Here is a 23,486-nt window from a genome sequence, read left to right as displayed (position 1 = left end):
TAAGGGCTGTGAGTGAGTAGCTGTCTATATATAGGAAGTGGAGGCTGTATGCATCATATGTGCTTAGTGTGAGGGCTGTGAGTGAGTAGCTGTCTATATATAGGAAGTGGAGGCTGTATGCATCATATGTGCTTAGTGTAAAGGCTGTGAGTGAGGAGCTGCATGTATATAGGAAGTGGAGGCTGTATGCATTATATGTGCTGAGTTTGAGGGCTGTGAGTGAGGAGCTGAACGTATTTTGGAAGTGGAGGCTGTATGCATTATATGTGCTGAGCGTAAGGGCTGTGAGTGAGTAGCTGTCTATATATAGGAAGTGGAGGCTGTATGCATCATATGTGCTGAGCGTGAGGGCTGTGAGTGAGTAGCTGTCTATATATAGGAAGTGGAGGCTGTATGCATCATATGTGCTTAGTGTGAGGGCTGTGAGTGAGTAGCTGTCTATATATAGGAAGAGGAGGCTGTATGCATTATATGTACTTAGTGTGAGGGCTGTGAGTAGCTGTCTATATATAGGAAGTAGAGGCTGTATGCATTATATGTACTTAGTGTAAAGGCTGTGAGTGAGTAGCTGTCTATATATAGGAAGTGGAGGCTGTATGCATTATATGTGCATAGTGTGAGGGCTGTGACTGTGAGTGAGTAGCTGTCTATATATAGGAATTGGAGGCTGTATGCATTATATGTACTTAGTGTGAAGGCTGTGAGTGAGGAGCTGTCTATATATAGGAAGTGGAGGCTGTATGCATTATATGTACTTAGTGTGAAGGCTGTGAGTGAGTAGCTGTCTATATATAGGAAGTGGAGGCTGTATGCATCATATGTGCTTAGTGTGAAGGCTGTGAGTGAGGAGCTGTCTATATATAGGAAGTGGAGGCTGTATGCATTATATGTACTTAGTGTGAAGGCTGTGAGTGAGGAGCTGTCTCTATATAGGAAGTGGAGGCTGTATGCATCATATGTGCTTAGTGTGAGGGCTGTGAGTGAGGAGCTGTCTATATATAGGAAGTGGAGGCTGTATGCATCATATGTACTTAGTGTGAGGGCTGTGAGTGAGGAGCTGTCTATATATAGGAAGTGGAGGTTGTATGCATCATATGTGCTTAGTGTGAAGGCTGTGAGTGAGGAGCTGTCTATATATAGGAAGTGGAGGCTGTATGCATTATATGTGCATAGTGTGAGGGCTGTGGCTGTGAGTGAGTAGCTGTCTATATATAGGAAGTGGAGGCTGTATGCATCATATGTGCTTAGTGTGAGGGCTGTGATTGAGTAGCTGTCTATATATAGGAAGTGGAGGCTGTGTGCATCATATTTGCTTAGTGTTAGGGCTGTGAGTGAGGAGCTGCACGTATATAGGAAGAGGAGGCTATATTAATTATACGTGCTTAGTGTGAAGGCTGTGAGTGAGGAGCTGCATGTATATAGGAAGTGGAGGCTATATGCATCATATGTGCTGAGTGTGAGGGCTGTGAGTGAGGAGCTGTCTATATATAGGAAGTGGAGGCTGTGTGCATCATATGTGCTTAGTGTAAAGGCTGTGAGTGAGGAGCTGCACGTATATAGGAAGTGGAGGTTGTATGCATTATATGTGCTGAGCGTAAGGGCTGTGAGTGAGGAGCTGAATGTATTTAGGAAGTGGAGGCTGTATGCATTATATATGCTGAGCGTAAGGGCTGTGAGTGAGTAGCTGTCTACATATAAGAAGTGGAGTCTGTATGCATCATATTTGTTGAGTGTGAGGGCTGTGAGTGAGTAGCTGCATGTATATAGGAAGTGGAGGCTGTATGCATCATATGTGCTTAGTGTGAAGGCTGTGAGTAAGGAGCTGTCTATATATAGGAAGTGGAGGCTGTATGCATCATATGTGCTGAGCGTGAGGGCTGTGAGTGAGTAGCTGTCTATATATAGGAAGTGGAGGCTGTGTGTATCATATGTGCTTAGTGTGAAGGCTGTGAGTGAGGAGCTGCATGTATATAGGAAGTGGAGGCTGCATGCATTATATGTGCTGAGTTTGAGGGCTGTGAGTGAGGAGCTGAACGTATTTAGGAAGTGGAGGCTGTATGCATTATATGTGCTGAGCGTAAGGGCTGTGAGTGAGTAGCTGTCTATATATAGGAAGTGGAGGCTGTATGCATCATATGTGCTGAGCGTGAGGGCTGTGAGTGAGGAGCTGCATGTATATAGGAAGTGGAGGCTGTATGCATTATATTTACTTAGTGTAAAGGCTGTGAGTGAGTAGCTGTCTATATATAGGAAGTGGAGGCTGTATGCATCATATGTGCTGAGCGTGAGGGCTGTGAGTGAGTAGCTGTCTATATATAGGAAGTGGAGGTTATATGCATCATATGTGCTTAGTGTGAGAGCTGTGAGTGAGTAGCTGTCTATATTTAGGAAGTGGAGGCTGTATGCATTATATGTACTTAGTGTAAAGGCTGTGAGTGAGTAGCTGTCTATATATAGGAAGGGGAGGCTGTATGCATTATATGTGCTGAGCGTAAGGGCTGTGAGTGAGTACCTGTCTATATATAGGAAGTGGAGGCTGTATGCATCATATGTGCTGAGCGTGAGGGCTGTGAGTGAGTAGCTGTCTATATATAGGAAGTGGAGGCTGTATGCATCATATGTGCTTAGTGTGAGGGCTGTGAGTGAGTAACTGTCTATATATAGGAAGAGGAGGCTGTATGCATTATATGTACTTAGTGTAAAGGCTGTGAGTGAGTAGCTGTCTATATATAGGAAGGGGAGGCTGTATGCATTATATGTGCTTAGTGTGAGGGCTGTGAGTGAGTAGCTGTCTATATATAGGAAGTGGAGGCTGTATGCATTATATGTGCATAGTGTGAGGGCTGTGACTGTGAGTGAGTAGCTGTCTATATATAGGAATTGGAGGCTGTATGCATTATATGTACTTAGTGTGAAGGCTGTGAGTGAGTAGCTGTCTATATATAGGAAGTGGAGGCTGTATGCATTATATGTACTTAGTGTGAAGGCTGTGAGTGAGTAGCTGTCTATATATAGGAAGTGGAGGCTGTATGCATCATATGTGCTTAGTGTGAAGGCTGTGAGTGAGGAGCTGTCTATATATAGGAAGTGGAGGCTGTATGCATTATATGTACTTAGTGTGAAGGCTGTGAGTGAGGAGCTGTCTCTATATAGGAAGTGGAGGCTGTATGCATCATATGTGCTTAGTGTGAGGGCTGTGAGTGAGGAGCTGTCTATATATAGGAAGTGGAGGCTGTATGCATCATATGTACTTAGTGTGAGGGCTGTGAGTGAGGAGCTGTCTATATATAGGAAGGGGAGGCTGTATGCATTATATGTGCTGAGCGTAAGGGCTGTGAGTGAGTAGCTGTCTATATATAGGAAGTGGAGGCTGTATGCATCATATGTGCTGAGCGTGAGGGCTGTGAGTGAGTAGCTGTCTATATATAGGAAGTGGAGGCTGTATGCATCATATGTGCTTAGTGTGAGGGCTGTGAGTGAGTAGCTGTCTATATATAGGAAGAGGAGGCTGTATGCATTATATGTACTTAGTGTAAAGGCTGTGAGTGAGTAGCTGTCTATATATAGGAAGGGGAGGCTGTATGCATTATATGTGCTTAGTGTGAGGGCTGTGAGTGAGTAGCTGTCTATATATAGGAAGTGGAGGCTGTATGCATTATATGTGCATAGTGTGAGGGCTGTGACTGTGAGTGAGTAGCTGTCTATATATAGGAAGTGGAGGCTGTATGCATTATATGTACTTAGTGTGAAGGCTGTGAGTGAGTAGCTGTCTATATATAGGAAGTGGAGGCTGTATGCATTATATGTACTTAGTGTGAAGGCTGTGAGTGAGTAGCTTTCTATATATAGGAAGTGGAGGCTGTATGCATCATATGTGCTTAGTGTGAAAGCTGTGAGTGAGGAGCTGTCTATATATAGGAAGTGGAGGCTGTATGCATTATATGTACTTAGTGTGAAGGCTGTGAGTGAGGAGCTGTCTCTATATAGGAAGTGGAGGCTGTATGCATCATATGTGCTTAGTGTGAGGGCTGTGAGTGAGGAGCTGTCTATATATAGGAAGTGGAGGCTGTATGCATCATATGTACTTAGTGTGAGGGCTGTGAGTGAGGAGCTGTCTATATATAGGAAGTGGAGGTTGTATGCATCATATGTGCTTAGTGTGAGGGCTGTGATTGAGTAGCTGTCTATATATAGGAAGTGGAGGCTGTATGCATTATATGTGCATAGTGTGAGGGCTGTGGCTGTGAGTGAGTAGCTGTCTATATATAGGAAGTGGAGGCTGTATGCATCATATGTGCTGAGTGTGAGGGCTGTGAGTGAGTAGCTGTCTATATATAGGAAGAGGAGGCTGTGTGCATCATATGTGCTTAGTGTAAAGGCTGTGAGTGAGGAGCTGCACGTATATAGGAAGTGGAGGTTGTATGCATTATATATGCTGAGCGTAAGGGCTGTGAGTGAGTAGCTGTCTACATATAAGAAGTGGAGTCTGTATGCTTCATATTTGTTGAGTGTGAGGGCTGTGAGTGAGTAGCTGCATGTATATAGGAAGTGGAGGCTGTATGCATTATATGTGCATAGTGTGAGGGCTGTGAGTGAGGAGCTGTCTATATATAGGAAGTGGAGGCTGTATGCATCATATGTGCTTAGTGTGAAGGCTGTGAGTAAGGAGCTGTCTATATATAGGAAGTGGAGGCTGTATGCATCATATGTGCTGAGCGTGAGGGCTGTGAGTGAGTAGCTGTCTATATATAGGAAGTGGAGGCTGTGTGTATCATATGTGCTTAGTGTAAAGGCTGTGAGTGAGGAGCTGCATGTATATAGGAAGTGGAGGCTGTATGCATTATATGTGCTGAGTTTGAGGGCTGTGAGTGAGTAGCTGTCTATATATAGAAAGTGGAGGCTGTATGCATTATATGTGCATAGTGTGAGGGCTGTGGTTGTGAGTGAGTAGCTGTCTATATATAGGAAGTGGAGGCTGTATGCATTATATTTACTTAGTGTAAAGGCTGTGAGTGAGTAGCTGTCTATATATAGGAAGTGGAGGTTATATGCATCATATGTGCTTAGTGTGAGAGCTGTGAGTGAGTAGCTGTCTATATTTAGGAAGTGGAGGCTGTATGCATTATATGTACTTAGTGTAAAGGCTGTGAGTGAGGAGCTGCATGTATATAGGAAGTGGAGGCTGTATGCATCATATGTGCTTAGTGTAAAGGCTGTGAGTGAGTAGCTGTCTATATATAGGAAGTGGAGGCTGTATGCATTATATGTGCTTAGTATGAGGGCTGTGAGTGAGTAGCTGTCTATATATAGGAAGTGGAGGCTGTATGCATTATATGTACTTAGTGTAAAGGCTGTGAGTGAGTAGCTGTCTATATATAGGAAGGGGAGGCTGTATGCATCATATGTGCTGAGCGTGAGGGCTGTGAGTGAGTAGCTGTCTATATATAGGAAGTGGAGGTTGTATGCATCATATGTGTTTAGTGTGAGGGCTGTGAGTGAGTAGCTGTCTATATATAGGAAGTGGAGGCTGTATGCATTATATGTACTTAGTGTAAAGGCTGTGAGTGAGTAGCTGTCTATATATAGGAAGGGGAGGCTGTATGCATCATATGTGCTTAGTGTGAAGACTGAGTGAGGAGCTGCATGTATATAGGAAGTGTAGGCTGTATGCATTATATGTGCATAGTGTGAGGGCTGTGAGTGAGGAGCTGTCTATATATAGGAAGTGGAGGCTGTATGCATTATATGTGCATAGTGTGAGGGCTGTGAGTGAGGAGCTGTCTATATATAGGAAGTGGAGGCTGTATGCATTATATGTGCATAGTGTGAGGGCTGTGAGTGAGTAGCTGTCTATATATAGGAAGTGGAGGCTGTATGCATTATATGTGCTTAGTATGAGGGCTGTGAGTGAGGAGCTGTCTATATATAGGAAGTGAAGGCTGTATGCATCATATGTGCTTAGTGTAAAGGCTGTGAGTGAGTAGCTGTCTATATATAGGAAGTGGAGGCTGTATGCATTATATGTGCATAGTGTGAAGGCTGTGAGTGAGAAGCTGTCTATATATAGGAAGTGGAGGCTGTATGCATTATATGTGCTTAGTGTGAGGGCTGTGAGTGAGTAGCTGTCTATATATAGGACGTGGAGGCTGTATGCATCATATGTGCATAGTGTGAGGGCTGTGAGTGAGTGGCTGTCTATATATAGGAAGTGGAGGCTGTATGCATTATATGTACTTAGTGTGAAGGCTGTGAGTGAGTAGCTGTCTATATATAGGAAGAGGAGGCTGTGTGTATCATATGTGCTTAGTGTAAAGGCTGTGAGTGAGGAGCTGCATGTATATAGGAAGTGGAGGCTGTATGCATTATATGTGCTGAGTTTGAGGGCTGTGAGTGAGGAGCTGAACGTATTTTGGAAGTGGAGGCTGTATGCATTATATGTGCTGAGCGTAAGGGCTGTGAGTGAGTAGCTGTCTATATATAGGAAGTGGAGGCTGTATGCATCATATGTGCTTAGTGTGAGGGCTGTGAGTGAGTAGCTGTCTATATATAGGAAGTGGAGGCTGTATGCATCATATGTGCTTAGTGTAAAGGCTGTGAGTGAGGAGCTGCATGTATATAGGAAGTGGAGGCTGTATGCATTATATGTGCTGAGTTTGAGGGCTGTGAGTGAGGAGCTGAACGTATTTTGGAAGTGGAGGCTGTATGCATTATATGTGCTGAGCGTAAGGGCTGTGAGTGAGTAGCTGTCTATATATAGGAAGTGGAGGCTGTATGCATCATATGTGCTGAGCGTGAGGGCTGTGAGTGAGTAGCTGTCTATATATAGGAAGTGGAGGCTGTATGCATCATATGTGCTTAGTGTGAGGGCTGTGAGTGAGTAGCTGTCTATATATAGGAAGAGGAGGCTGTATGCATTATATGTACTTAGTGTGAGGGCTGTGAGTAGCTGTCTATATATAGGAAGTAGAGGCTGTATGCATTATATGTACTTAGTGTAAAGGCTGTGAGTGAGTAGCTGTCTATATATAGGAAGTGGAGGCTGTATGCATTATATGTGCATAGTGTGAGGGCTGTGACTGTGAGTGAGTAGCTGTCTATATATAGGAATTGGAGGCTGTATGCATTATATGTACTTAGTGTGAAGGCTGTGAGTGAGGAGCTGTCTATATATAGGAAGTGGAGGCTGTATGCATTATATGTACTTAGTGTGAAGGCTGTGAGTGAGTAGCTGTCTATATATAGGAAGTGGAGGCTGTATGCATCATATGTGCTTAGTGTGAAGGCTGTGAGTGAGGAGCTGTCTATATATAGGAAGTGGAGGCTGTATGCATTATATGTACTTAGTGTGAAGGCTGTGAGTGAGGAGCTGTCTCTATATAGGAAGTGGAGGCTGTATGCATCATATGTGCTTAGTGTGAGGGCTGTGAGTGAGGAGCTGTCTATATATAGGAAGTGGAGGCTGTATGCATCATATGTACTTAGTGTGAGGGCTGTGAGTGAGGAGCTGTCTATATATAGGAAGTGGAGGTTGTATGCATCATATGTGCTTAGTGTGAAGGCTGTGAGTGAGGAGCTGTCTATATATAGGAAGTGGAGGCTGTATGCATTATATGTGCATAGTGTGAGGGCTGTGGCTGTGAGTGAGTAGCTGTCTATATATAGGAAGTGGAGGCTGTATGCATCATATGTGCTTAGTGTGAGGGCTGTGATTGAGTAGCTGTCTATATATAGGAAGTGGAGGCTGTGTGCATCATATTTGCTTAGTGTTAGGGCTGTGAGTGAGGAGCTGCACGTATATAGGAAGAGGAGGCTATATTAATTATACGTGCTTAGTGTGAAGGCTGTGAGTGAGGAGCTGCATGTATATAGGAAGTGGAGGCTATATGCATCATATGTGCTGAGTGTGAGGGCTGTGAGTGAGGAGCTGTCTATATATAGGAAGAGGAGGCTGTGTGCATCATATGTGCTTAGTGTAAAGGCTGTGAGTGAGGAGCTGCACGTATATAGGAAGTGGAGGTTGTATGCATTATATGTGCTGAGCGTAAGGGCTGTGAGTGAGGAGCTGAATGTATTTAGGAAGTGGAGGCTGTATGCATTATATATGCTGAGCGTAAGGGCTGTGAGTGAGTAGCTGTCTACATATAAGAAGTGGAGTCTGTATGCATCATATTTGTTGAGTGTGAGGGCTGTGAGTGAGTAGCTGCATGTATATAGGAAGTGGAGGCTGTATGCATCATATGTGCTTAGTGTGAAGGCTGTGAGTAAGGAGCTGTCTATATATAGGAAGTGGAGGCTGTATGCATCATATGTGCTGAGCGTGAGGGCTGTGAGTGAGTAGCTGTCTATATATAGGAAGTGGAGGCTGTGTGTATCATATGTGCTTAGTGTGAAGGCTGTGAGTGAGGAGCTGCATGTATATAGGAAGTGGAGGCTGCATGCATTATATGTGCTGAGTTTGAGGGCTGTGAGTGAGGAGCTGAACGTATTTAGGAAGTGGAGGCTGTATGCATTATATGTGCTGAGCGTAAGGGCTGTGAGTGAGTAGCTGTCTATATATAGGAAGTGGAGGCTGTATGCATCATATGTGCTGAGCGTGAGGGCTGTGAGTGAGGAGCTGCATGTATATAGGAAGTGGAGGCTGTATGCATTATATTTACTTAGTGTAAAGGCTGTGAGTGAGTAGCTGTCTATATATAGGAAGTGGAGGCTGTATGCATCATATGTGCTGAGCGTGAGGGCTGTGAGTGAGTAGCTGTCTATATATAGGAAGTGGAGGTTATATGCATCATATGTGCTTAGTGTGAGAGCTGTGAGTGAGTAGCTGTCTATATTTAGGAAGTGGAGGCTGTATGCATTATATGTACTTAGTGTAAAGGCTGTGAGTGAGTAGCTGTCTATATATAGGAAGGGGAGGCTGTATGCATTATATGTGCTGAGCGTAAGGGCTGTGAGTGAGTACCTGTCTATATATAGGAAGTGGAGGCTGTATGCATCATATGTGCTGAGCGTGAGGGCTGTGAGTGAGTAGCTGTCTATATATAGGAAGTGGAGGCTGTATGCATCATATGTGCTTAGTGTGAGGGCTGTGAGTGAGTAACTGTCTATATATAGGAAGAGGAGGCTGTATGCATTATATGTACTTAGTGTAAAGGCTGTGAGTGAGTAGCTGTCTATATATAGGAAGGGGAGGCTGTATGCATTATATGTGCTTAGTGTGAGGGCTGTGAGTGAGTAGCTGTCTATATATAGGAAGTGGAGGCTGTATGCATTATATGTGCATAGTGTGAGGGCTGTGACTGTGAGTGACTAGCTGTCTATATATAGGAATTGGAGGCTGTATGCATTATATGTACTTAGTGTGAAGGCTGTGAGTGAGTAGCTGTCTATATATAGGAAGTGGAGGCTGTATGCATTATATGTACTTAGTGTGAAGGCTGTGAGTGAGTAGCTGTCTATATATAGGAAGTGGAGGCTGTATGCATCATATGTGCTTAGTGTGAAGGCTGTGAGTGAGGAGCTGTCTATATATAGGAAGTGGAGGCTGTATGCATTATATGTACTTAGTGTGAAGGCTGTGAGTGAGGAGCTGTCTCTATATAGGAAGTGGAGGCTGTATGCATCATATGTGCTTAGTGTGAGGGCTGTGAGTGAGGAGCTGTCTATATATAGGAAGTGGAGGCTGTATGCATCATATGTACTTAGTGTGAGGGCTGTGAGTGAGGAGCTGTCTATATATAGGAAGGGGAGGCTGTATGCATTATATGTGCTGAGCGTAAGGGCTGTGAGTGAGTAGCTGTCTATATATAGGAAGTGGAGGCTGTATGCATCATATGTGCTGAGCGTGAGGGCTGTGAGTGAGTAGCTGTCTATATATAGGAAGTGGAGGCTGTATGCATCATATGTGCTTAGTGTGAGGGCTGTGAGTGAGTAGCTGTCTATATATAGGAAGAGGAGGCTGTATGCATTATATGTACTTAGTGTAAAGGCTGTGAGTGAGTAGCTGTCTATATATAGGAAGGGGAGGCTGTATGCATTATATGTGCTTAGTGTGAGGGCTGTGAGTGAGTAGCTGTCTATATATAGGAAGTGGAGGCTGTATGCATTATATGTGCATAGTGTGAGGGCTGTGACTGTGAGTGAGTAGCTGTCTATATATAGGAATTGGAGGCTGTATGCATTATATGTACTTAGTGTGAAGGCTGTGAGTGAGTAGCTGTCTATATATAGGAAGTGGAGGCTGTATGCATTATATGTACTTAGTGTGAAGGCTGTGAGTGAGTAGCTTTCTATATATAGGAAGTGGAGGCTGTATGCATCATATGTGCTTAGTGTGAAAGCTGTGAGTGAGGAGCTGTCTATATATAGGAAGTGGAGGCTGTATGCATTATATGTACTTAGTGTGAAGGCTGTGAGTGAGGAGCTGTCTCTATATAGGAAGTGGAGGCTGTATGCATCATATGTGCTTAGTGTGAGGGCTGTGAGTGAGGAGCTGTCTATATATAGGAAGTGGAGGCTGTATGCATCATATGTACTTAGTGTGAGGGCTGTGAGTGAGGAGCTGTCTATATATAGGAAGTGGAGGTTGTATGCATCATATGTGCTTAGTGTGAGGGCTGTGATTGAGTAGCTGTCTATATATAGGAAGTGGAGGCTGTATGCATTATATGTGCATAGTGTGAGGGCTGTGGCTGTGAGTGAGTAGCTGTCTATATATAGGAAGTGGAGGCTGTATGCATCATATGTGCTTAGTGTGAGGGCTGTGATTGAGTAGCTGTCTATATATAGGAAGTGGAGGCTGTGTGCATCATATTTGCTTAGTGTTAGGGCTGTGAGTGAGGAGCTGCACGTATATAGGAAGAGGAGGCTATATTAATTATACGTGCTTAGTGTGAAGGCTGTGAGTGAGGAGCTGAACGTATTTAGGAAGTGGAGGCTGTATGCATTATATGTGCTGAGCGTAAGGGCTGTGACTGAGTAGCTGTCTATATATAGGAAGTGGAGGCTGTATGCATCATATTTGCTTAGTGTGAAGGCTGTGAGTGAGGAGCTGCATGTATATAGGAAGTGGAGGCTGTATGCATTATATTTACTTAGTGTAAAGGCTGTGAGTGAGTAGCTGTCTATATATAGGAAGTGGAGGCTGTATGCATCATATGTGCTGAGCGTGAGGGCTGTGAGTGAGTAGCTGTCTATATATAGGAAGTGGAGGTTATATGCATCATATGTGCTTAGTGTGAGAGCTGTGAGTGAGTAGCTGTCTATATTTAGGAAGTGGAGGCTGTATGCATTATATGTACTTAGTGTAAAGGCTGTGAGTGAGTAGCTGTCTATATATAGGAAGTGGAGGCTGTATGCATCATATGTGCATAGTGTGAGGGCTGTGAGTGAGTGGCTGTCTATATATAGGAAGTGGAGGCTGTATGCATTATATGTGCTTAGTGTGAGGGCTGTGAGTGAGCAGCTGTCTATATATAGGAAGTGGAGGCTGTATGCATTATATGTGCATAGTGTGAGGGCTGTGGTTGTGAGTGAGTAGCTGTCTATATATAGGAAGTGGAGGCTGTATGCATTATATGTACTTAGTGTGAAGGCTGTGAGTGAGTAGCTGTCTATATATAGGAAGAGGAGGCTGTGTGTATCATATGTGCTTAGTGTAAAGGCTGTGAGTGAGGAGCTGCATGTATATAGGAAGTGGAGGCTGTATGCATTATATGTGCTGAGTTTGAGGGCTGTGAGTGAGGAGCTGAACGTATTTAGGAAGTGGAGGCTGTATGCATTATATGTTCTGAGCGTAAGGGCTGTGAGTGAGTAGCTGTCTATATATAGGAAGTGGAGGCTGTATGCATCATATGTGCTGAGCGTGAGGGCTGTGAGTGAGTAGCTGTCTATATATAGGAAGTGGAGGCTGTATGTATCATATTTGCTTAGTGTGAAGGCTGTGAGTGAGGAGCTGCATGTATATAGGAAGTGGAGGCTGTATGCATCATATGTGCTTAGTGTGAGGGCTGTGAGTGAGTAGCTGTCTATATATAGGAAGTGGAGGCTGTATGCATTATATGTACTTAGTGTAAAGGCTGTGAGTGAGGAGCTGTCTATATATAGGAAGGGGAGGCTGTATGCATCATATGTGCTTAGTGTGAGGGCTGTGAGTGAGTAGCTGTCTATATATAGGAAGTGGATGCTGTATGCATCATATGTGCTTAGTTTGAAGACTGAGTGAGGAGCTGCATGTATATAGGAAGTGGAGGCTGTATGCATTATATGTGCATAGTGTGAGGGCTGTGAGTGAGGAGCTGTCTATATATAGGAAGTGGAGGCTGTATGCATTATATGTGCTTAGTGTGAGGGCTGTGAGTGAGTAGCTGTCTATATATAGGAAGTGGAGGCTGTATGCATTATATGTGCATAGTGTGAGGGCTGTGACTGTGAGTGAGTAGCTGTCTATACATAGGAATTGGAGGCTGTATGCATTATATGTACTTAGTGTGAAGTCTGTGAGTGAGGAGCTGTCTATATATAGGAAGTGGAGGCTGTATGCATTATATGTACTTAGTGTGAAGGCTGTGAGTGAGGAGCTGTCTCTATATAGGAAGTGGAGGCTGTATGCATCATATGTGCTTAGTGTGAGGGCTGTGAGTGAGGAGCTGTCTATATATAGGAAGTGGAGGCTGTATGCATTATATGTGCATAGTGTGAGGGCTGTGGCTGTGAGTGAGTAGCTGTCTATATATAGGAAGTGGAGGCTGTATGCATTATATGTGCTTAGTATGAGGGCTGTGAGTGAGGAGCTGTCTATATATAGGAAGTGAAGGCTGTATGCATCATGTGCTTAGTGTGAAGGCTGTGAGTGAGTAGCTGTCTATATATAGGAAGTGGAGGCTGTATGCATTATATGTGCATAGTGTGAGGGCTGTGGCTGTGAGTGAGTAGCTGTCTATATATAGGAAGTGGAGGCTGTATGCATTATATGTGCTTAGTATGAGGGCTGTGAGTGAGTAGCTGTCTATATTAAGGAAGTGGAGGCTGTATGCATTATATGTGCATAGTGTGAAGGCTGTGAATGAGTAGCTGTCTATATATAGGAAGGGGAAGCTGTATGCATCATATGTGCTTAGTGTGAGGGCTGTGATTGAGTAGCTGTCTATATATAGGAAGTGGAGGCTGTGTGCATCATATGTGCTGAGCGTGAGGGCTGTGAGTGAGTAGCTGTCTATATATAGGAAGTGGAGGCTGTATGCATTATATGTGCTTAGTGTGAGGGCTGTGAGTGAGTAGCTGTCTATATATAGGAAGTGGAGGCTGTATGCATCATATGTGCATAGTGTGAGGGCTGTGAGTGAGTGGCTGTCTATATATAGGAAGTGGAGGCTGTATGCATTATATGTGCTTAGTGTGAGGGCTGTGAGTGAGTAGCTGTCTATATATAGGAAGTGGAGGCTGTATGCTTTATATGTACTTAGTGTGAAGGCTGTGAGTGAGTAGCTGTCTATATATAGGAAGAGGAGGCTGTGTGTATCATATGTGCTTAGTGTAAAGGCTGTGAGTGAGGAGCTGCATGTATATAGGAAGTGGAGGCTGTATGCATTATATGTGCTGAGTTTGAGGGCTGTGAGTGAGGAGCTGAACGTATTTCGGAAGTGGAGGCTGTATGCATTATGTGTGCTGAGCATAAGGGCTGTGAGTGATTAGCTGTCTATATATAGGAAGTGGAGGTTGTATGCCTCATATGTGCTTAGTGTGAAGGCTGTGAGTGAGTAGCTGTCTATATATAGGAAGTGGAGGCTGTATGCATTATATGTGCATAGTGTGAGGGCTGTGGCTGTGAGTGAGTAGCTGTCTATATATAGGAAGTGGAGGCTGTATGCATTATATGTGCTTAGTATGAGGGCTGTGAGTGAGTAGCTGTCTATATATAGGAAGTGGAGGCTGTATGCATTATATGTGCATAGTGTGAAGGCTGTGAATGAGTAGCTGTCTATATATATATATATAGGAAGGGGAGGCTGTATGCATCATATGTGCTTAGTGTGAGGGCTGTGATTGAGTAGCTGTCTATATATAGGAAGTGGAGGCTGTGCGCATCATATGTGCTGAGCGTGAGGGCTGTGAGTGAGTAGCTGTCTATATATAGGAAGTGGAGGCTGTATGCATCATATGTGCATAGTGTGAGGGCTGTGAGTGAGTGGCTGTCTATATATAGGAAGTGGAGGCTGTATGCATTATATGTGCTTAGTGTGAGGGCTGTGAGTGAGTAGCTGTCTATATATTGGAAGTGGAGGCTGTATGCATCATATGTGCATAGTGTGAGGGCTGTGAGTGAGTGGCTGTCTATATATAGGAAGTGGAGGCTGTATGCATTATATGTGCTTAGTGTGAGGGCTGTGAGTGAGTAGCTGTCTATATATAGGAAGTGGAGGCTGTATGCATTATATGTGCATAGTGTGAGGGCTGTGACTGTGAGTGAGTAGCTGTCTATACATAGGAATTGGAGGCTGTATGCATTATATGTACTTAGTGTGAAGTCTGTGAGTGAGGAGCTGTCTATATATAGGAAGTGGAGGCTGTATGCATTATATGTACTTAGTGTGAAGGCTGTGAGTGAGGAGCTGTCTCTATATAGGAAGTGGAGGCTGTATGCATCATATGTGCTTAGTGTGAGGGCTGTGAGTGAGTAGCTGTCTATATATAGGAAGTGGAGGCTGTATGCATCATATGTGCATAGTGTGAGGGCTGTGAGTGAGTGGCTGTCTATATATAGGAAGTGGAGGCTGTATGCATTATATGTGCTTAGTGTGAGGGCTGTGAGTGAGTAGCTGTCTATATATAGGAAGTGGAGGCTGTATGCATTATATGTGCATAGTGTGAGGGCTGTGGTTGTGAGTGAGGAGCTGCATGTATATAGGAAGTGGAGGCTGTATGCATCATATGTGCTTAGTGTGAGGGCTGTGAGTGAGTAGCTGTCTATATATAGGAAGTGGATGCTGTATGCATCATATGTGCTTAGTTTGAAGACTGAGTGAGGAGCTGCATGCATATAGGAAGTGGAGGCTGTATGCATTATATGTGCATAGTGTGAGGGCTGTGAGTGAGTAGCTGTCTATATATAGGAAGTGGAGGCTGTATGCATTATATGTGCATAGTGTGAGGGCTGTGACTGTGAGTGAGTAGCTGTCTATACATAGGAATTGGAGGCTGTATGCATTATATGTACTTAGTGTGAAGTCTGTGAGTGAGGAGCTGTCTATATATAGGAAGTGGAGGCTGTATGCATTATATGTACTTAGTGTGAAGGCTGTGAGTGAGGAGCTGTCTCTATATAGGAAGTGGAGGCTGTATGCATCATATGTGCTTAGTGTGAGGGCTGTGAGTGAGGAGCTGTCTATATATAGGAAGTGGAGGCTGTATGCATTATATGTGCTTAGTATGAGGGCTGTGAGTGAGGAGCTGTCTATATATAGGAAGTGAAGGCTGTATGCATCATGTGCTTAGTGTGAAGGCTGTGAGTGAGTAGCTGTCTATATATAGGAAGTGGAGGCTGTATGCATTATATGTGCATAGTGTGAGGGCTGTGGCTGTGAGTGAGTAGCTGTCTATATATAGGAAGTGGAGGCTGTATGCATTATATGTGCTTAGTATGAGGGCTGTGAGTGAGTAGCTGTCTATATTAAGGAAGTGGAGGTTGTATGCATTATATGTGCATAGTGTGAAGGCTGTGAATGAGTAGCTGTCTATATATAGGAAGGGGAAGCTGTATGCATCATATGTGCTTAGTGTGAGGGCTGTGATTGAGTAGCTGTCTATATATAGGAAGTGGAGGCTGTGTGCATCATATGTGCTGAGCGTGAGGGCTGTGAGTGAGTAGCTGTCTATATATAGGAAGTGGAGGCTGTATGCATTATATGTGCTTAGTGTGAGGGCTGTGAGTGAGTAGCTGTCTATATATAGGAAGTGGAGGCTGTATGCATCATATGTGCATAGTGTGAGGGCTGTGAGTGAGTGGCTGTCTATATATAGGAAGTGGAGGCTGTATGCATTATATGTGCTTAGTGTGAGGGCTGTGAGTGAGTAGCTGTCTATATATAGGAAGTGGAGGCTGTATGCTTTATATGTACTTAGTGTGAAGGCTGTGAGTGAGTAGCTGTCTATATATAGGAAGAGGAGGCTGTGTGTATCATATGTGCTTAGTGTAAAGGCTGTGAGTGAGGAGCTGCATGTATATAGGAAGTGGAGGCTGTATGCATTATATGTGCTGAGTTTGAGGGCTGTGAGTGAGGAGCTGAACGTATTTCGGAAGTGGAGGCTGTATGCATTATGTGTGCTGAGCGTAAGGGCTGTGAGTGATTAGCTGTCTATATATAGGAAGTGGAGGTTGTATGCCTCATATGTGCTTAGTGTGAAGGCTGTGAGTGAGTAGCTGTCTATATATAGGAAGTGGAGGCTGTATGCATTATATGTGCATAGTGTGAGGGCTGTGGCTGTGAGTGAGTAGCTGTCTATATATAGGAAGTGGAGGCTGTATGCATTATATGTGCTTAGTATGAGGGCTGTGAGTGAGTAGCTGTCTATATATGGGAAGTGGAGGCTGTATGCATTATATGTGCATAGTGTGAAGGCTGTGAATGAGTAGCTGTCTATATATATATAGGAAGGGGAGGCTGTATGCATCATATGTGCTTAGTGTGAGGGCTGTGATTGAGTAGCTGTCTATATATAGGAAGTGGAGGCTGTGCGCATCATATGTGCTGAGCGTGAGGGCTGTGAGTGAGTAGCTGTCTATATATAGGAAGTGGAGGCTGTATGCATCATATGTGCATAGTGTGAGGGCTGTGAGTGAGTGGCTGTCTATATATAGGAAGTGGAGGCTGTATGCATTATATGTGCTTAGTGTGAGGGCTGTGAGTGAGTAGCTGTCTATATATAGGAAGTGGAGGCTGTATGCATCATATGTGCATAGTGTGAGGGCTGTGAGTGAGTGGCTGTCTATATATAGGAAGTGGAGGCTGTATGCATTATATGTGCTTAGTGTGAGGGCTGTGAGTGAGTAGCTGTCTATATATAGGAAGTGGAGGCTGTATGCATTATATGTGCATAGTGTGAGGGCTGTGGTTGTGAGTGAGTAGCTGTCTATATATAGGAAGTGGAGGCTGTATGCATTATATGTACTTAGTGTGAAGGCTGTGAGTGGGTAGCTGTCTATATATAGGAAGAGGAGGCTGTGTGTATCATATGTGCTTAGTGTAAAGGCTGTGAGTGAGGAGCTGCATGTATATAGGAAGTGGAGACTGTATGCATTATATGTGCTGAGTTTGAGGGCTGTGAGTGAGGAGCTGAACGTATTTAGGAAGTGGAGGCTGTATGCATTATATGTGCTGAGCGTAAGGGCTGTGAGTGAGTAGCTGTCTATATATAGGAAGTGGAGGCTGTATGTATCATATTTGCTTAGTGTGAAGGCTGTGACTGAGGAGCTGCATGTATATAGGAAGTGGAGGCTGTATGCATCATATGTGCTTAGTGTGAGGGCTGTGAGTGAGGAGCTGTCTATATATAGGAAGTGGAGGTTGTATGCATCATATGTGCTTAGTGTGAGGGCTGTGAGTAGCTGTCTATATATAGGAAGTGGAGGCTGTATGCATTATATGTGCATAGTGTGAAGGCTGTTAATGAGTAGCTGTCTATATATAGGAAGTGGAGGCTGTATGCATCATATGTGCATAGTGTGAGGGCTTTGAGTGAGTGGCTGTCTACATATAGGAAGTGGAGGCTGTATGCATTATATGTACTTAGTGTGAGGGCTGTGAGTGAGTAGCTGTCTATATATAGGAAGTGGAGGCTGTATGCATTTTATGTGCATAGTGTGAGGGCTGTGAGTGAGTGGCTGTCTATATATAGGAAGGGGACGCTGTATGCATTATATGTGCTTAGTGTGAGGGCTGTGAGTGAGTAGCTGTCTATATATAGGAAGTGGAGGCTGTATGCATTATATGTGCTGAGTTTGAGGGCTGTGAGTGAGGAGCTGAACGTATTTAGGAAGTGGAGGCTGTATGCATTATATGTGCTGAGCGTAAGGGCTGTGAGTGAGTAGCTGTCTATATATAGGAAGTGGAGGCTGTATGCATCATATGTGCTGAGCGTGAGGGCTGTGAGTGAGTAGCTGTCTATATATAGGAAGTGGAGGTTGTATGCATCATATGTGCTTAGTGTGAGGGCTGTGAGTAGCTGTCTATATATAGGAAGTGGAGGCTGTATGCATTATATGTGCTTAGTGTGAGGGCTGTGAGTGAGGAGCTGTCTATATATAGGAAGTGGAGGTTGTATGCATCATATGTGCTTAGTGTGAGGGCTGTGAGTAGCTGTCTATATATAGGAAGTGGAGGCTGTATGCATTATATGTGCATAGTGTGAAGGCTGTGAGTGAGTAGCTGTCTATATATAGGAAGTGGAGGCTGTATGCATTATATGTGCTTAGTGTGAGGGCTGTGAGTGAGTAGCTGTCTATATATAGGAAGTGGAGGCTGTATGCATTATATGTGCATAGTGTGAAGGCTGTGAGTGAGTAGCTGTCTATATATAGGAAGGGGAGGCTGTATGCATTATATGTGCTTAGTGTGAGGGCTGTGAGTGAGTAGCTGTCTATATATAGGAAGTGGAGGCTGTATGCATTATATGTGCATAGTGTGAAGGCTGTGAGTGAGTAGCTGTCTATATATAGGAAGGGGAGGCTGTATGCATTATTTGTGCATAGTGTGAGGGCTGTGAGTGAGTGGCTGTCTATATATAGGAATTGGAGGCTGTATGCATTATATGTACTTAGTGTGAAGGCTGTGAGTGAGTAGCTGTCTATATATAGGAATTGGAGGCTGTATGCATCATATGTGCTGAGCGTGAGGGCTGTGAGTGAGTAGCTGTCTATATATAGGAAGTGGAGGCTGTATGCATTATATGTACTTAGTGTGAAGGCTGTGAGTGAGGAGCTGTCTATATATAGGAAGTGGAGGCTGTATGCATTATATGTACTTAGTGTGAAGGCTGTGAGTGAGTAGCTGTCTATATATAGGAAGTGGAGGCTGTATGCATTATATGTACTTAGTGTGAAGGCTGTTAGTGAGTAGCTGTCTATGTATAGGAAGTGGAGGCTGTATGCATTATATGTAGTGTGAAGGCTGTTAGTGAGTTGCTGTCTATGTACAGGGAGTGCAGAATTATTAGGCAAATGAGTATTTTGACCACATCATCCTCTTTATGCATGTTGTCTTACTCCAAGCTGTATAGGCTCGAAAGCCTACTATCAATTAAGCATATTAGGTGATGTGCATCTCTGTAATGAGAAGGGGTGTGGTCTAATGACATCAACACCCTATATCAGGTGTGCATAATTATTAGGCAACTTCCTTTCCTTTGGCAAAATGGGTCAAAAGAAGGACTTGACAGGCTCAGAAAAGTCAAAAATAGTGAGATATCTTGCAGAGGGATGCAGCACTCTTAAAATTGCAAAGCTTCTGAAGCGTGATCATCGAACAATCAAGCGTTTCATTCAAAATAGTCAACAGGGTCGCAAGAAGCGTGTGAAAAAACCAAGGCGCAAAATAACTGCCCATGAACTGAGAAAAGTCAAGCGTGCAGCTGCCAAGATGCCACTTGCCACCAGTTTGGCCATATTTCAGACCTGCAACATCACTGGAGTGCCCAAAAGCACAAGGTGTGCAATACTCAGAGACATGGCCAAGGTAAGAAAGGCTGAAAGACGACCACCACTGAACAAGACACACAAGCTGAAACGTCAAGACTGGGCCAAGAAATATCTCAAGACTGATTTTTCTAAGGTTTTATGGACTGATGAAATGAGAGTGAGTCTTGATGGGCCAGATGGATGGGCCCGTGGCTGGATTGGTAAAGGGCAGAGAGCTCCAGTCCGACTCAGACGCCAGCAAGGTGGAGGTGGAGTACTGGTTTGGGCTGGTATCATCAAAGATGAGCTTGTGGGGCCTTTTCGGGTTGAGGATGGAGTCAAGCTCAACTCCCAGTCCTACTACCAGTTTCTGGAAGACACCTTCTTGAAGCAGTGGTACAGGAAGAAGTCTGCATCCTTCAAGAAAAACATGATTTTCATGCAGGACAATGCTCCATCACACGCGTCCTAGTACTCCACAGCGTGGCTGGCAAGAAAGGGTATAAAAGAAGAAAATCTAATGACATGGCCTCCTTGTTCACCTGATCTGAACCCCATTGAGAACCTGTGGTCCATCATCAAATGGGAGATTTACAAGGAGGGAAAACAGTACACCTCTCTGAACAGTGTCTGGGAGGCTGTGGTTGCTGCTGCACGCAATGTTGATGGTGAACAGATCAAAACACTGACAGAATCCATGGATGGCAGGCTTTTGAGTGTCCTTGCAAAGAAAGGTGGCTATATTGGTCACTGATTTGTTTTTGTTTTGTTTTTGAATGTCAGAAATGTATATTTGTGAATGTTGAGATGTTATATTGGTTTCACTGGTAAAAATAAATATCCCCCTAAAATAGCTAAAACTAAAAACAAACTAAAAACTACTTCCAAAACTATTCAGCTTTGATATTAATGAGTTTTTTGGGTTCATTGAGAACATGGTTGTTGTTCAATAATAAAATTAATCCTCAAAAATACAACTTGCCTAATAATTCTGCACTCCCTGTATAGGAGTGGAGGCTGTATGCATTATATGTGCATAGTGTGGGCTGTGAGTGAGGAGCTGTTTATATATTGGAAGTGGAGGCTGTATGCATTATATGTACTTAGTGTGAAGGCTGTTAGTCTATGTGCTTAGTGTGAGGGCTGTGAGTGATTTGCTTCCTGTAAAGAATAAATCAGTCTGTGAACTAAAGAATTAATGCGTATTAGCTTGAGAGAGAGTATAACGACTGGTGCGCTATCGCATACAAATGAGCCACATGTAAGATTCAGGTGCTTCCATTAATTTATATGGATCTTGCCTTTTTTCCAGTTTTGGGTCCCATCTTAGTAAATACAGAAAGGTCTGTAATATTTGAAGTCATTGAAAACATTAAGCATCTATTATGCTGATTTAGTGTAATTTGGTCGCTGATGTAATTTAAGTATTTTTCCATTGCTTCCTTTGTGCTTCTGCTCTGCACCGTGTCCCAGCAGGCAGAGAAGTGAGAGAGGTGCAGGTGGGATACGTCTGCTTGATGCGGCCTCATAGCTAACAAATTTTTCAAAACAATGAATGATCTGTTCAGGCGTCTTATTTGTCAAAAAAAATAGTGAGTAGCAGGGGAGAACCTTATTTGTACTAGCTGTACTCCATACTGTGAATGGGTGCTGTTATTCTATGTCAATTGGTGTTTTTTTGTCAGAGTGTGTGTATGTATCTATTTCTCTCTCTCTGTCTCTTTCTCTCTCTATCTATCTCTCTCTCTGATTCGCATATAGTCAAATAAGGGTTGGTTTCATTTTATTTTTCCTTCCTTTGACCCCAGTAATAAATGTCAAATCTTTCAAGGGATCAGTTTTTGGGTTCTGTCATACTTCTAATATCATATGTCTCTGTACCCCACCTTTATATCTTTATTATACATTAAGTTTTATGTTGTTGTTTCTCCCCTCCCCCCCCACCCCAGGAGGATCCTCCTAAATTACGCAGTTTACAGCCCATGTGTAGGATATTCTCAAGGTATGTCGGACCTGGTGGCCCCACTGCTTGCAGAGGTTCTGGATGAATCTGACACATTTTGGTGCTTCGTGGGTCTTATGCAGAACACAATCTTCATCAGCTCTCCCCGTGATGAGGATATGGAGAGGCAGCTGGTAAGTGTTCACCAAAATTTCTTAATGAAAATACCCTCCAAAGCAGTTAATTTATACCTTGTACTATTAATATATAAAGATGTGGATCAGTTTAATGTTCAGCAACATGCCTTAACTAGAACACACAGCTCATTATATGCATGACATGCAGAGCTCAACGTCTGTGCTGGGATCAGTTGCTGCCCTGAGCTTGTCAAAGTGTTGGGTTACAGGAATTAATATTGCAATCTCATTGTAATTCTGAATTTGCTTAATGCAGAGACTTGGGTTAACTATACAGGAGAAAGTATATTTCAGTGTGAGAAATACAGTAACCATCCAAGCTGAAATTGCTTTTTGTAAGGAGAATTTGGATTTCTTGAAAAATACTTCTAGGGGAGGAGTTAGCAGAACATACAGCTGTGGTAGCTAAATAAGATGTAATATCAATCGCATAGGGCTCTGCTGTTTGCACTAGGGGCAAAGGGTTTAATACACAGCTTTTCTCAGAAGAGTAAGGGGCACAGGATGGTGGTATAGAAGCGACAAGCATGTTTGATCTGGAGACCTGTCTGTCTGCTTTGTTATGGAGTCGACAAAACTGAGATTAAGTGAATGACCCCAAGTGCATGCTTTAGATTGTAAAATATAATACTATATATATATTTCTCCAACATTGGTGTGTCCGGTCCACGGCGTCATCCTTACTTGTGGGATATCTCTTCCCCAACAGGAAATGGCAAAGAGTCCCAGCAAAGCTGGCCATATAGTCCCTCCTAGGCTCCGCCCACCCCAGTCATTCTCTTTGCCGTTGCACAGGCAACATCTCCACGGAGATGGTTAAGAGTTTTTGGTGATTAAATGTAGTTTTTATTCTTCTATCAAGTGTTTGTTATTTTAAAATAGTGCTGGTATGTACTATTTACTCTGAAACAGAAAAGGATGAAGATTTCTGTTTGTGAGAGGAAGATGATTTTAGCAGACAGTAACTAAAATCGATTGCTGTTTCCACATAGGACTGTTGAGATGAAGTAACTTCAGTTGGGGGAAACAGTTAGCAGACTTTTCTGCTTAAGGTATGACTAGCCATATTTCTAACAAGACCATGTAATGCTGGAAGGCTGTCATTTCCCCTCATGGGGACCGGTAAGCCATTTTCTTAGTCAAACAAACAGAATAAAGGGCTTAATATGGGCTAAAAAACTGGTAGACATTTTTATGGGCTAAATCGATTGCTTTATTTGGGCATTTTATTCATATTTATGCTGACAATTCGCATTTATAAACTTGGGAAACGTTTATTTAAACGGCAGGCACTATGTTAGAAACCTTTTCCAGTCAGGGGGCCTTGTAGACTGAGCCTCATTTTCGCGCCATTTCTGCGCAGTTGTTTTTTGAGAGCAGGGCATGCAGATGCATGTGTGAGGATCTGAAATTTGCTGGAAAAGCTTCTAGAAGACGTCAATTGGTATCGTATTCCCCTCTGGGCTTGGTTAGGTCTCAGCAAAGGCTATAGCTGGGACTGTATAGGGGTTAAATTTGTAAACGGCTCCGGTTCCGTTATTTTAAGGGTTAAAGCTCTGGTGTGCAATACTCTTAATGCTTTAAGACACTGTGGTGAAATTTTGGTAATTTTTGAACAATTCCTTCATACTTTTTCACATATTCAGTAATAAAGTGTTTTCTGTTTAAAATTTAAAGAGAC

The 23,486-nt window shown here is 43.4% G+C and overlaps 1 protein-coding gene across 1 annotated transcript in view; it reads left to right on the top strand.

The window, feature by feature from the left end:
- Positions 1-23,486, top strand: part of TBC1D16 (TBC1 domain family member 16) — a 144,752-nt gene that overhangs the window by 97,624 nt on the left and 23,642 nt on the right. The window contains 1 exon segment of the mRNA XM_053706430.1: positions 21,616-21,802. Within this exon segment, the coding sequence (XP_053562405.1) occupies positions 21,616-21,802 (187 nt within the window).

This window comes from Bombina bombina, chromosome 1, assembly GCF_027579735.1.
Source record: "Bombina bombina isolate aBomBom1 chromosome 1, aBomBom1.pri, whole genome shotgun sequence".
Lineage (NCBI taxonomy): Eukaryota > Metazoa > Chordata > Amphibia > Anura > Bombinatoridae > Bombina > Bombina bombina.
Note: the sequence above shows the minus strand (reverse complement) of the source record. Positions and strands in the feature narration are given on the sequence as shown.